The sequence below is a fragment of the Triticum aestivum genome, chromosome 1B (genome assembly GCF_018294505.1).
Source record: "Triticum aestivum cultivar Chinese Spring chromosome 1B, IWGSC CS RefSeq v2.1, whole genome shotgun sequence".
NCBI classification, from domain to species: Eukaryota; Viridiplantae; Streptophyta; class Magnoliopsida; order Poales; family Poaceae; genus Triticum; species Triticum aestivum.
In genome coordinates, this window is record NC_057795.1 from 201,762,060 (window position 1) to 201,776,598 (window position 14,539).

General features: G+C 47.9%; 1 protein-coding gene across 2 annotated transcripts; it reads right to left on the reverse strand.

Annotated features, from left to right (window-relative positions):
- Window positions 1-5,456: 5,456 nt before the first annotated feature.
- LOC123115623 (probable serine/threonine-protein kinase PBL7) lies at window positions 5,457-14,224 on the reverse strand. Of its 2 annotated transcripts, none has more exons than XM_044536741.1 (5): window positions 13,614-14,224; window positions 12,933-13,068; window positions 6,879-7,149; window positions 6,543-6,675; window positions 5,457-6,183 (listed from the first exon to the last, which is right to left on the reverse strand). In XM_044536741.1, exons 1-5 carry the CDS (start codon window positions 14,088-14,090, stop codon window positions 5,941-5,943), a joined length of 1,260 nt encoding a protein of 419 aa, XP_044392676.1. In that variant the 5' UTR covers window positions 14,091-14,224; the 3' UTR covers window positions 5,457-5,940. The 2 variants fall into 2 exon arrangements, with proteins under 2 accessions (XP_044392676.1, XP_044392683.1); XM_044536748.1 differs by having other exon boundaries at window positions 6,879-7,137; window positions 13,614-14,222.
- Between the last annotated feature and the right edge of the window lie 315 nt (window positions 14,225-14,539).

Here is a 14,539-nt window from a genome sequence, read left to right on the forward strand (position 1 = left end):
CCCTTGCGTCACTGAAGGGGATGTCCGGCGAGGAGGAGGAGCTACAGAGGTGTGAGGAAGCGCTGACACTGGAGGCCGCCGAGCAGAATCTCGACCTTGAGCGGTTGGAGACGAGGGAGCGCCAGGTTACCCAGGCAGAGGACGACATTGGCGCGCGGGAGGCTCGAATCCAAGGAGAGGTCGACCGCCGCGTGGCGGAAGTTCGCGTGGGTCTTGTGCGCGAGTATGACGAGAGGCTAGAGCTGATTGAAGCCGAAGCTGCAGGCAGGACTGTCGCCCTCAGGTCCAAGTTAACCGAGGCTACGCAGCGCGCGGAGGCCACCGCAGCCGCCCTCGTCTCGGCGTAGACTGAGTTGGCCTCCTCCCATGCCGAGCTGCTTCTTCTTCAATGGAGGGTCAACGACGCCGAGTCCATTGCGCGGCAGAACAGAGAAGAGATTTGACAGCGGTAGACGCTGGAGCACATGCATGGCCCAATGCTCCAAGTGCTCAGGGATAGGGCCAACACGACCCTAGGCAACATCTGCGATGCGAACGCTCCACACCCTCACATCACCAACTATGCCGACCGTCTCTAGTTTTTCACTGACATGGTGACATATCTGGAGAATCGCTCCGAGAGAGCTCGCCAGCTTGTCGAGGAGAGGAGCCACAGCCTGCTCGGGCGCGTATTCTCCCGCGTCTTCAGCTATCTTCAGGACAGGGACCCCCATTTTGACTTTGACGCCGCCATTGCTCCGGTGCCCATGGCCATTCGAGGCGACCTGGCACGGTTGGTGGAGGACAACATGGATGCCCTTGTTAGGGCCTTCGCTTCTGACGACGACGGGGTGGTAGTTGCCGCGGATGAAGGTGACGTGGTGAATGTAGGCGAAGATGGCACCGGTGACGGCGATGGCGATGCCAGTGACGGTGACAGCGACGCCAGCAATGCCTCCGGAGGCGACCAAGAGGATGTGGTGAGTGATATGTCTGGCTGATCCTGTATCTCCCTGCTGTTTATCCTGCGTGGAAAAAGCTCGGGCGTGGCCCTAAAGGTTGTAAGAGCATTTTGGGAGGGGAAGCCCCTCATGTAAAAAGGATTGTTGTCCACATGTTTTTAGGAACGATGTTGAGTGCGCGCCTGCATGACGTTACGGGCCCTGGGACGGGTTAGTTGATGTGATTGACCTTTAGCCCAGGCGAGCCTTGAGTAGGCATGCAAGGCTGTGATTCTTCAAGGGTCCTCCGGGGGACCTACTGACCATGTGGTGAGAGCCTTGCGAGAGCGAGTGCTGCCGCGGGACGGCATGCGCACATGGGCTGAGCCCAGCCCCGCCTGTGAGAGGCTCGCGAGGGGGAGGCAGCTAGTGCGAACTCCGAACCAGGGCAGAAACCAGAACGCAAGAGAACACACGAACGAGACAAGACACCCCTCCCCGCACACACGCAAACGCAAATTAATGTCAACTTAAATCTGAAGCAAGGAATCTCGACCACATAAAAGGAGGCAAAAAACAAAAGGCCGCGTCCGGCACCTAGTCTAGTCTTCGACGTCTTCTCACCAACACGGAACTAAGTGCTGCCACTGGGCGTGGGAGGGAGCCACCGAGGCCCAAGGGCGGCTCTCCGGAGACTCCGGGGCATGTACAGCCCCAACCTATTATTAAGTGAGAGTGTCACGGGCGCGAGCTTCACAGACACTGCGCCTTCTTCACAGGTACCGGCCTTGCTTCATATCGCCAGACGAGGGCCCCGCCTTGCGCCACCCTCGACCACCATTGATGGTGACTGGAAACCAAGGACGACGCCAATGGGGTAAAGGGGACGCCAACGGTTCCCCCGACGACCATGGGTCCTCTGCCGGGGGCAGGCTTTGCAGCACCTCCCCGGCAGAAGGCCTACCTCCGGGAAACACCTTGCTCCGAGCGCCGTGGGGAGGGGCCTGGCTCTCGGCCCCTCTCCTGCAGTCCCTAGTGTGCCCCTCCTGGCGGAAGGGAGGCTGTCGAGCTGGGGCAGCTTCCACTGCAGTGACCTGAACTCCCTGCGACCCATGGTTAGCATAAGCTTGCTCTTGAGGAATTAGCGGTACCCGATAGCTGTTGCCGCCAGCGCGGTCGATGAGGCTTCCTTGAGGCTCCTAAAAAGGCTCGGCTTCTGGCGTCTCTTCCTCCAAGCCTGGTCCGAGGAACGAGCCATGGTCGTCTTCCAATAAGTAGGTCATGATCAAAAGAGGCATCCACATTAAGTTTGACAAACCCCCTTGGAGGTAGTATCCATCCACCTTTTCTCATAGTAGCTTTCGGTGATATGGTCATAACATAGTTTAACGTTATAGCACAAATCCTCGTAGAAATCTGATTGACATCTTGGGTTTTCTTTTTATGGATTAATTTTCGTCTCTTCCACCATAAATACCACGTTGTATTTGCAATCATTTCACGAACATTCCGACTATCCAAGATAGTCAGCTCATTTTCACGTATAGAGACCAAATCGTACCGTCGATGGCCATCACTGAGAGCAATCGGGCCGGTGCCCGAGGTTGTCATGCATGTGCTGGTCAGAGACGAGATCTGGATTTAGCCAATATCCAAAAGTAAACAAATTGAGACACATATAAATTGTTTTTTTAGGGGTACATATACAACATTGTTAAAAGAAGCAACTGAGAGTACAGGCCAGACCCCATGTTCCCTCGTAGCTGGCCCACTTCAGCTTGGTGTGTGCTTGCTTTTGCTTCCTGCACGTCTATCAGAGAATGAAGGAATATTCAGATACCTTTTGAGCTTATATCTTTCTAAGGTTTGAGCTCTCTCTGGGAGGGAATGATTGGTCTAATAGTAATTTGATAGTATGAGATTGATTTATCATCAAACGTCCACTGTTATTTTATATCTTTTGAAATGGAACACTAGGATTCCATACTTCACACCGGCTCAACAAAATCGCTGGCCATCATAACACTTTATATCGTCTGGGGGTGCTTCGGTTATTAGCTAACAGACACCTAACCAGCTGCAAGTAAAGGTGTAACTAAAGGGATAACGGCTGGCCCTCTTTGATTGGTCACGAAGGAAAAAAGTAACGCTTCGGGATAACGGCTGGCCTGGCATCCTAACACTGCTACCCTCCGACGCGATGGGTGGAGGCAGGGGCGGAGCCAGGATTTAGGTATAGGGGGTGCCAAGCCAAAGCATGCGATGCAAAAAACAAGGTTCCCCGGTATAGTAATATTTTGTTTCAGCACTATTAAAACATAGCTAAATTTATATTATTTTTTTGCCTCCACAACTACCAATAAGATCAAAATATAAATAATTTCATCGAAAGATAACCTAGTTGCTAGGTAATTCTCTATCTATGAATATTATCATGGAAACAAATCCTCTCCTACCACACTTGGATTGGTAACTTCCACGTTAACCTTATTAACAATTTCAATGGGTCGAGATCTCGAAATAACATACCTAAAAATTGATTTAATTTTTATAGCGTGTGACCGCGTTTTTGTCTTCATTACCACATCGTAGGTCAGACAATCAAAGGAAATTAAAATTGAATTAGCATTGCAGATCACACCATCAAAATGATTAAAATTGAATGTGCAATTTCAACAGATATAAAGTGAGAATTCAAAGGGATTAGTAGACACTCGATAGTGCTAACCTTAGAGCAGAACGGCTAGAGAATTGATAGTGTATTTGTAGATGATTTGACTGTCGCGCAGCTGGTGTCCCATGATTTAACCGACTTCACGAGGACGAAGGGCATGAGGCGCCAGCCGCCGGCAGCGCTAATTTCCTCAGATCACACGTTAATCATGTTGGGGCCTTTTTTAAGGAAATGGCAGAGGGCTAGCAGGCTATGATCATGCGTGGGCTCTCTTATGGGCCTTTTTCTTTTCAGATTTTATACTCTCCATTGGAGTTAAGGGGGCCAAGTACGTATATTTATCCAATCTGGTCGCTCCTGAATATTTGTCGATCGTTAGGGGGGGGCAGGCCCCTACTCCCCCCTCCCCCCACCCCGGTCTTCGCCACTGGGTGGAGGGGCCGGACGAAAGCTTTGTGTCTCGAAGCTGGCGGTGGTGATGCATGCGGGTGTCCACATTCCTCTTAGGGCGCCGTCTTGGTCCTTTCCCTCACCGTTGGCACCCTGGGTGAAAACCTTCGTTCACTTTGGCAAATGCGGCAGCGACAGCATATGGAGCCGTTATCTTGTTGAGGGTGTCATCAATGAGTGTGAGTGGTTATCGATCGATTGTGGCGGTGAATCACATGTGCTTCTCCTCGACGGCACTCTAACGGCATTTGGTAATGCACTCTTGCGCCTTTTTGCGTCTTAGGAATGTTGTGTTGTGTCGTCTTTTTTTCTGGTCAGCTTTAGAGGATTTCCTCAACACGATGTACCCTTTTTGGACCGAGTGGCTTTATATAATATAAAGCAGGGCGAGAGGCTGTTTTGAGAACAAAAAGGATAAACGCCTGACGTTGTAAATGTTAGACGGAAATGAAAACATGATAACATTACAAACTACGATCCACAACAATAGCATCAGTACTCTGTTTCATTAACCCGGATAAAATCGAGGGTGGTTGTTTTTAACACGTTTTCTCTGAGGAATATAAAAGGGTTCCTAACAATCTTGAAAATGGGCAGAGGATTCCGCATTCAACTCTATCCGGCCGGCTAAGCTCTGGCATCAACCTCTGTTTGTAACACTGTTGCACGCAACTGATGTACGAGCCGTGTTGGCAACTTAAGTCTACGTCGGCGCTGCATATTCCTCCGGAATAATTATTCAGGTTTCACCGGTCAGAACACTGACCAGCCGTTCGTTGTTGTTCTTCACCGGTCAGAACACTGACCAACCGTTCGTTGCTGTTCCTGATATACTAGTTGTAGGCTGAACTGCAAATATCTGTCCGTCAACCAGTTAGATGATCAACACATTAATCATGTGAACCTCCCGTCAAAAAGGCGAAAGTCCCCAACTTACAGGTCGTTGCAGCAACACAAGGAAATAGATTGGTGTCGGGAACTTGGAATACACCTGAACAGAAACATCATGATGCCTTTTAGAAGCACTTTATTCCTTATCACATAGTACTACATGATAGAAATTAAAGTTCCTCTGAACCAGATTGACTTGGAAGCTTAAAGAGCAGTGAGTAGTCAGTTAGACATGCCCACCGATCTGGACTTAGATGAGGAGGAACGAACTATCCTAGGCGTTGATGTGCTTTTGATCTGACAGACATGGCCACCCATGTGTTGTAGAGAGGTACTCCCTCCGTTCGGAATTACTTGTCGCAGAAATAGATGTATCTAGACGTATTTTAGTTCTAGATGAGGAGGAACGAGCAATCCTAGGCGTTGATGTGCTTTTGATCTGACAGCTCGCCCACCGATCAAGCACTTGCGCCGGTCGGCCGGCGCAGAGGGATGTCCCAGTATATAACAGCCCAACGGTATGAGTTCCAGAAACCTACTATACATTACACATACAGAACACAGAGGAAGCACTACTACGCGTCATCACCGAGATCAGTGTTCTTAGCCTAGGAGTTTAGACATTGCGTAACATGCTTCCGAGACACCTAACACACTTGTCAAGCCAAAATAAAATAAAAATAAACATCACATGGAAATTTCGCCAGCCCATAACAACACTGCTACGTAATGATGAACTAACATCATCATTACCGGCACATGACTTGAGAACTTCCCTTCAAACTCAAAACTAGTTTTCCGGACCATCAGACTGAATCCATGCTTAAATTATAAACCTACCTGCTTACCAGGCACCTTCCAGAACGAGAACGCCACCAGAAGTGGAAGATATCATGTACAGTAATAAAGAAGCATACAGATCGCATCATCTCAGCAACCACTGCCCACTGCCCACTGTTAGTTTCTGGATAGAAATCCCAGAAAAATAGCCGTCACACTCGTTTCCTAGTCGAGTGGCCTTGATGCTTGGGCATTTGGGTTGCACGGTTTGGAACTGGAACGATTCTTGACAAGTGGGACCAATGATTGGACGACATCGGCCATCAGTGGTCTATAGTCAGCCTCCGGTTGAACGCACATGGCAGCGATAGCAGCCACTTGAACAGCATCTTTCAATGAATATTGACCTTCCAGTGATGGATCCAGGATCTGCACAACCTTTTCTCGATCAGTGAGCAAAGGTAATGCCTGCATCAATGCAACAAGTGAACGGTTAGGTGTATGCAAAGTTCAGACATGGAAAAAAAATCATGAAACCATGACCTTTTACTACCAAGAACAATAAGAGGAAGATGGATCCAAATTAAGACAAGTGATGTCGTGACTAAAAAGCACATGAAAATCATAGCGCAGATGAAATTACATAATCAGAGTGCATGTACATATTTTTAGAGGAATACACTTTTATTTATGTAGCCTATGGTATCTCTAGTTCTACACATTATTCAATTAACCTTATGCTTCAAAATTGCAGAAACAAAATTGAAATAAAGGCCACAACAATCTGAAACTCAATTTTTCAGCTTATGTTATGCTTAGTTGCTTACCCAGTTAACTAGAGCACCTTCCCCAGGAGGCCTCTTCATATCAACCGGTACCCTGCCAGTAAGCAATTCCAGAAGCACAACCCCGTAACTGTACACATCTGATTTGGTTGTCAAATGCCCAGTTAATGCATATCTACATATTTCCAGCAGGTGCACAATATTAGACATAATAGTTGGTCGAGTAAAACACGAAAAATGGATTGCACAGTCAGTATCAAATTTAAGTTCTTGCATGATGGACTTTGCATGCTCGAGAGAAAAAAAAAAGTTAACATAAGGACTGCAAATCAAAGTAATTTCTTTTCCGAAGCAAATCAAAGGTATATCTAGTCTTACTCTGGTGCGACATAGCCCTGCGTGCCTAAAACTCGAGTTGACACATGACCACCAGCTCTATCAGATCCAAGCTTGGCCAAACCGAAGTCTGAGACTCTTGCATGGAAGTCCTTGTCCAAGAGAATGTTGCTGCTCTTGAAGTCCCTGTGTATAACAGGTGGAGTGACACGCTCATGGAGATACTCCAGACCTTTTGCTGCTTCAAGAGCTATTCTCATTCGTGTCGGCCAGTCCAATTTTGAGATGCCACCACAGGAACCTACATTGATAGCTTTAACATTGTCAATCGACGATAACAACAGGCTTAAGGAATAGTGTTGATTAATACTTTATCCACTACATTAACATTTCCATATCAATCTTAAAAGACGACATTTCAGAAACTGCCAACTAGACGCATGCATAAAAAGTGCCGACGCATACTAACAAAGCAAGAGCGTAAGATATAGAGAAAAATCCCCCTATGCCACGAATAACTCTCAAGCTCCTGATTACCAATGAACAAGTCCTTTGTTCCTTCCAAGTCCTATGACATCTATCTGACCATTATGACCTTGAGTTATAGGGTGTGTAAATAAGTACCAGGGGGCAACATGGTGACCATTGCTGGCATGGAGGGAAGAAAATATAAATCTGGCGGCAAGGAAGGAACAGGAAAGTATTTAGTGGCAAATCAGGGACTGGTGCATCTGTGTGTGTAACTGGTAGTACATTTCGCCTTGCATATTTCTAAATTATAATATCAAGAATTATCCTAAGTTGATAACACGCCATATATACAAATTTACAAATATCTTTTGAAAATGCTAATTTACCTTCAAAAGGCACCTCGACAAAGTCCATATACAAAATGCTAAATGATTTGATGACTAAACTGGAAAGCTCATTTGACAGAATGGCATCAGTCCCAGACCAAACACAAGATAAACAACTTCACAATTTTATAAGGAATGGTTTTTTATTCAGTGTTGAGTATCGTGATTATTAGGAAAGCTAGGATAGCGTAGGATATTATTCTACCTTGCCTTGTACTCCAAGATGATCATATGTACTCCTATATATATGCCCATGAGGCTCAAGCAATACAACAACGATTTCCACCAAACCCCTCTCTCCCGTCTAATATGGTATCAGTTTCCGGGTTCTAAACCCTAGCCGCCGCCGCTTCCGCACCTGCGCTGCCCCCGGGGCGGTCGACCTCCATGACCGCTGCCGGGGGCCGCGCCGCCCGTACCTAGGGTTCGTCCGCCGGTCGTGTTGACCGGCTGCCCTAGAGTCTTTTTCCCGATCCTTGATCTGGGTTTTCTCTCTCACGCCGGTCATCTTGATCGGCGCTTCTTTTTTGGTTTTCCGATCTCAGATCGTCTTGCGTCTCCCGCCGCCGTTCGTCATCGCGTGTAACTTCGACATCGGATCAATCGGTTGCTGCACGGCACCCCGCTTCAGCGGCGTCATCTGTATTGACGCCGCGGCTCCTCGCGCGTCCTGCGCTGCTACCGCTCACGCGCTTGCGCTAGTGTGGCTGCCGCTAAGCTGGCGTCCGCCGTACGCATCCAGGAGCTATGGCTCACGTGCATGCACATGAAGACACATGCACAGGTGCACGTTCTGGACAAGGACATGTTACAGGGGCTGGAGTCGATTTGCATCACCGCTCGTCCGTGTCTTCTCAATTTTGCTCATCGCGCGTCTGGGCGGATCACCCGATGCACGCCTCCGTAAGATTAAGTGAAGATCCACGTCAAGTTTACTCGTCTCTTCGCCGATTGAGCAATCGGCTGCCGCTGCGTCGTCCCTTCGGACCACAGCGTCGCCGCCAATGGTTCTTCCCGCGGCTGCATCAACCCACGCGCTACCGCTGTGTCGCTTCTTCGGGCTGTAGTGCCGCGGCCCACGGTCCGTCGCCGCCACATGTCGTCCCCGTGGTTGCACCGACCCTCGCGCTGCCGCTGCGTCGCCTCGTCGGACCGTAGCGAGCGTGGTGCGTGGTCCCTGCCACCGCCCCGTGGTTTTTTCCACGGTTGCACCGATCCGCCTGCTGCCGCTGCGTCGCCCCTTCCGGCCGTAGTGCCGTGGCCCGCGGTCCATCGCCGCCCCGAAGCCGCCCGTGCTAGGCCGTCTCCGTGGCTGCAACGACCCTCGCTGCCGCTGCGTCGCCCCATAGGGCCATAGCGAGCGTGGCACGCGGTCAACGCCGCCGCCTTGAGGTCTTTCCCGCCGTCACCCTGACTCGCGCGCCACCGTTGCGTCGCTCCTTCAGGCCGTAGCGCCGCGGCACGCGGTCCACTTCGCCGTCCACGCGCGTCGACTCATGTGTGGTATGCCCCGCGTCGTCTCCTTGGCGCGAGAACGCCACCGTCCGCGCCGGTCTTCGTCACGTTGTCGGGTTCTTCCTCGCCTACTTCGAGCATCGCCACCGCACTCCTAGCCGACGCCGCCGCCTCCTCAGGCCGCCGCCACCGCTCTTCTTCGCGGTCCACGGCGACTACCTCGACACCGGCGACCCCCAACTCAACACCAACCATGGCGTTCTTCGCACGGCTACCTCGACCACGGGTACACTACCTCCGCTCTCGGCTACTTCGACAAACAGCACAAAGGGCTACCGCCTTGCTTGAGCAACCTCGTCGGTTCCACTCCAGCCACGTCTCCACGATGCATCGACCATTACGACTGTGGGGGGTGTCAGTTGGCTTACCTTCGGATTATTCTCCAGTCTCACCGTCTGCGTCGCTACCGTTGTGACTGCGGGGGGATGTTGAGTATCGTGATTATTAGGAAAGCTAGGATAGCGTAGGATATTATTCTACCTTGCCTTGTACTCCAAGATGATCGTATGTACTCCTATATATATGCCCATGAGGCTCAAGCAATACAACAACGATTTCCACCAAACCCCTCTCTCCCGTCTAATATTCAGGACACGGTCCATTCTTTCCCGATTAAAGATGCAAGCTAAACAATAGGACAAGCAAGTTCTTATCTTGAAGAAAGAAGTTGGCCTTCAAACCTATTTGTTTCACTAGTAGTTCCTACCCTCTTCTACTACTAATAAATAAACTGACACCAGCAGACAGTAAGCATGTTTTCTTTCACAAAGATACCAAGCCAATAGCATTGATATTAGATACTACACTTAAATCTCATCTTGTAACATGTAAATGGCTCCAATTTAGTTAAGAAGCTGCATGAATAATTTCTGGGGGGTATAGGGCCTCATGAATAAATGCTATATGTGCACTACAGAAGGCGTGACATTAGTAACATTGTACCTATACTCAAATTCGTGAGGTACCACTAACCTTGCTGAGATCCATTACATTTACCAATTAATCAACAAGCTAGAGACAGAAACGACTAATTGGTTGGGGCATCAAATGATAGCATGTATGTTGGGAACTAGATATACCTTTGTGCTTATTCTTCATAGTTTGAAAATACAATTGATTTTATTTCAGATGAAACTTTGGAGTAGATGATTATCTAGGTTTGACAGTTAGATATTATGAACTGTTTGGTTTGAGGAACCGGATGGTGAATTGATCATGCAATCCTAGGTGTCTTTTGAGTAAATGGATATTCAAGTTGTTAACCAAGGACGGTGTTTGGCAATCGCTATTGCGAAACAAATATTTGGGACACAAACAACTTACTTTGGTTGAAGCCAAGCCAACGGACTCACACTTTTGGAAGAGTCTAATGAAGGTGAAGAAAGTTTTTTCGCAACTTGCATCGTTTAAAGTAGAGAATGGGGAACCGGTGCATTTATGGGAACATAAACGGATCGGGGACATGCCCTTATCAGCTATGTACCCAAGATTATTTAATATTGTCCGTCATAAGGATGCCACGGTAGACGCTGTTTTCAGGGTGTAGAATACTTCGGTTGATTTTCGACATGCACTGCTTGGACAGCATTTAATTGATTGGAATGAGATCGTCCTCAAAGTAGTGGAGCTTCAATAACTCAGGGACAAGACTTGTTTAGGTAGGATCTTCAGACCACAGAAGTGTTTTCTGTGCACTCCATGTATTCGGCTTTAATGGATAAGCGAGTCAGATTTAGATCAAAACGGTTATGGCGTCTCAAACTGCCTCTTAAAATTAAACTGTTCATGTGGTATTTATGCACGAGTGTAGTCCTTACTAAGGATAGTTTAATAAAGCGTGAGTGGCAGGCGGACACACATTGTATCTTTTGCAGGAAACTATCCAACACCTTTTCTTTGATTGTGCGTTAGCTAGTGCAGCATGTTGTGCTGTATAACATCACATCACCTTGTGGTTTTCTCGTATTTTTAAGTCATGGTTGCCGCGGAGGGGGGGGGGGGGGGGGTGATAAGTCATGAAACCCACTCATTTCTGTGGGGGCCGCAGCGTTATTTTGGTCCGTTTGGCTATGCAGGAATGATGTTCTTTTTGACAAAAAGAAAGTTCTCTTGCATGCAGGTGCTACTCTCATGCACCAATTGGTTGAGGTCATGGGCAGATTAGATGGTGGTTGGCTCCAAGTGGCTTGAATGGATTACCACGGAATTTATGTCCCATTTTGGATGACGTATCAGTGACAGATTTCTTGGTTTATAGAGTAGTCTTGCTTGGTGAGTTATTATCTGGATCTTTTGGTCTCTCCCTTTTTGGTTGAGATCCTTTTTCTTGATGTAATAAACATTTTAATAAGTTTGGCTGCATGTATCTAGTATGATGCAGAAGCCGGGGGTAATAAACGCTCCCATCGTCTAAAAAAAATTCCTAGCTAGCCCCTTGTTTGGCTTGACGAATGGAATGGTTGGTCCATCCATTACCACATCTAACTACATAGCTTTAGTTATAAATGTGTGATTAGGTCATGCCACCAATTTCGAGGGATCAACCATGATAGACCAACAAACCCATGATGGATTGGTGTTCCTGAAAACCAAATAGCCCCGATAATGTACCAACTCTATTCCTCACAAAAGCTCGGTGGAGCTGTAAACAATTTATCCTACATTAGCATTATGTGAAAAATGCTTTCCATGATCTCTACCACACATTCAAGCATCAAACAATTACAATGATACTAAAGGAGTATTGCCATAACCTCTAGTCCTAATATATAAATAGAAAAAAAATCTACTTTACAACCTTCAAGTCTTACTGAAGTTCACTTTACAACCTTAAACTCCTAAATCGTTTTTTTAACCCCTAACGATGAAATCTGCAAACTCTACAACCTCGGTCCCGACTCAGGTGGTTTCATGCTGACTCAGATGCCATGTGGAGTACGACCTGGACTGCTTATCCACACCAGTGGACTGCCGCATCAGAAAATTGCATTAAATACCTAATTTTCTCTAAATAGCGCCTGAATAGCAAGGCGAGAAGTTTAGTTAGCTGACATGGCAGTCTGATGACGTGGATGAGTTGTCCAGGTTGTCCGTTACATGGCATCATATTAAGACGAAACCACCTGAGACTGGACCAAGGTTGTAAAGGAATGGATTTGGTAGTTGGAGGTTAAAAGTAATCCATTTAAGAGTTGAAGGTAATAATGTGAATTTCGGCAAGAGTTGAAGGTTGTAAAGCGGACTATTTACATAAAAATATTCAACTTCCCATAACATTTGTCAAATGCTGAAAAGTCATATAAATCAAACTTAGACAATTCACCTTTTGTTGTTTAATGCTAACTTCCCCTCCTTGTAGTCACATATAATCTTTGCTTCTACAGGAAGACAAAATCGTTATGTCTATTTCTTTCCTCCTCCAACTAGTACACGGGGTTCTGGACATGCATCACAACAAAATATTCCCAACCTAATACTGCCAGTATTAATCCTTGAACCAATGAACTCAGTTAGGTCCCTACATGTACTAGCTCTGGAATTCGAAGATTATGCCAACCAAAGCCAATGCAAACTAACACTAGGGATATAGATTCCGCCAAATAAGACCCATACTCTGGTGTTTCAAGGTTGTGGGACTTGAGTAACAATGTCAAACACCTTTCATGATCTGTGCACATCAAATGGACAAGCACATACATATTTGATGTAATAAAGATGGCCATACCTCCATTTGGGTAAAGATGCTCCTGGAGACACCCATTGGCCATGAACTCATACACCAGTAGCCGGTGTCCACCCTCTGAGCAATGGCCAATCAAGCCCAACAAATAAGATGATCGAAGCCGACTCAACAGCTCAACCTACATAAAGATCACATCAGAATAAACATCACCAAATTTCCAAATTTACCAGCCACACACCTAATTAGTTGATAAGGATTTAGTAAGTCAAATAGCACAACCTCTAGCTAAAATACAAAATATTACAACCTGACATATAGTCAAGACTACAAGCAGTCAAGCCTTCGGACTAAGCTTCATATATCTGGTTTGATTCCGTAAACAAAATCTAATTTGAAGCCAATACAGCTAAGAAACCAACAAATAGCTGAAAGTCTGAAAGCATCCAGAAAAATGACACCCAAAGTCTCCAACAATCTAGCTGAACTCAAAAACATCTGTCCTTCACCACCATATGATTCATAAATGTCTTTCACAAAGGGCAAGCCAAAATAAACCCACAGCGACCCCATTTCCGCTCAGCAAACACCGTAATTTCTCCATTCAGACCGCACAAACTTGGCCGTGGTGGAATGGTCACTTGAAGAACCAGCATTTACCATTAGCACTAGGTACTCGAAATGCACAATTCGTACCACTACAAGGTTACGGCCCAGACCGCTCACCTCCATCTCAAACTCCTCCTCGCCCTGCTTCCCGGGGCGGTCCATGAGCTTGACCGCGACCTTCCTCCCGTCGGGGAGCAGCCCGCAGTAGACGGCCCCGAAGCTCCCCTGCCCCACCATATGCGCCCGCCCGAAGCCGCCCGTCGCCGCGTGCAGTTGCCTGTAGCCGAACACCTGCACGCCCCTCTCGGCGCCGACCACCAGCGCCCCAGCCGCGGCCCCGTCGCTGGCGGAGTTGCTGGACGGGCTCTCCTTCCCCTGCGTGGGGATCACGGGAGCCGGCAGGGGCAGCGGGGGAGGGGAGGAGGAGCGCTTGGGGAGTGGGTGCGAGTTGAGGCGGCGGGAGACCTTGCGGGTGATGTAGCAGTAGTAGGCAAAGGCGGCGATGAGAGAGAGGAGCGAGAGCGCAGCGAGGGAGACGATGACAATGAGCGCCACCGACTCCTCGCGCTTGTAATCGTCGCCGCCGCTCGACATTGGCGCGGGGGCTCGCCGGAAGGAACCCTAGGTCTGAGGGGTTGGGGAGAAGGGGAGTGGTGGTTTGGGGAGGTCGACGAGGGTTTTGGGGGGTTTGGGAGTGGCGGAGCGGAATGGAGACTGTGGAGTGGAGCTGCGTGGCGGCGGAAAGCTCTCCTTTACTTTATGCGCGGAAACCGAGGTTTGAGACAGTGGGAAATGGTGGGGCCATATAGCCAGTGAGAGAGAGCTTTCCTTACCTTTGCGCTATATTTATTTTTCAAGGGAAAACAGGGACTTTTTTTGAAAAAAAACAAACAAAGGGAAAACATGGGATTATATGCGTCCATCTATAATTTTTTATTATTTCATGCTATTATCATACCACTTTTACATATTCTTGGCAACAATTTATCTTATTTCTATTTGGACTAACCTATTTAACCTAATACTAAAGGTTAGTTCCCGTT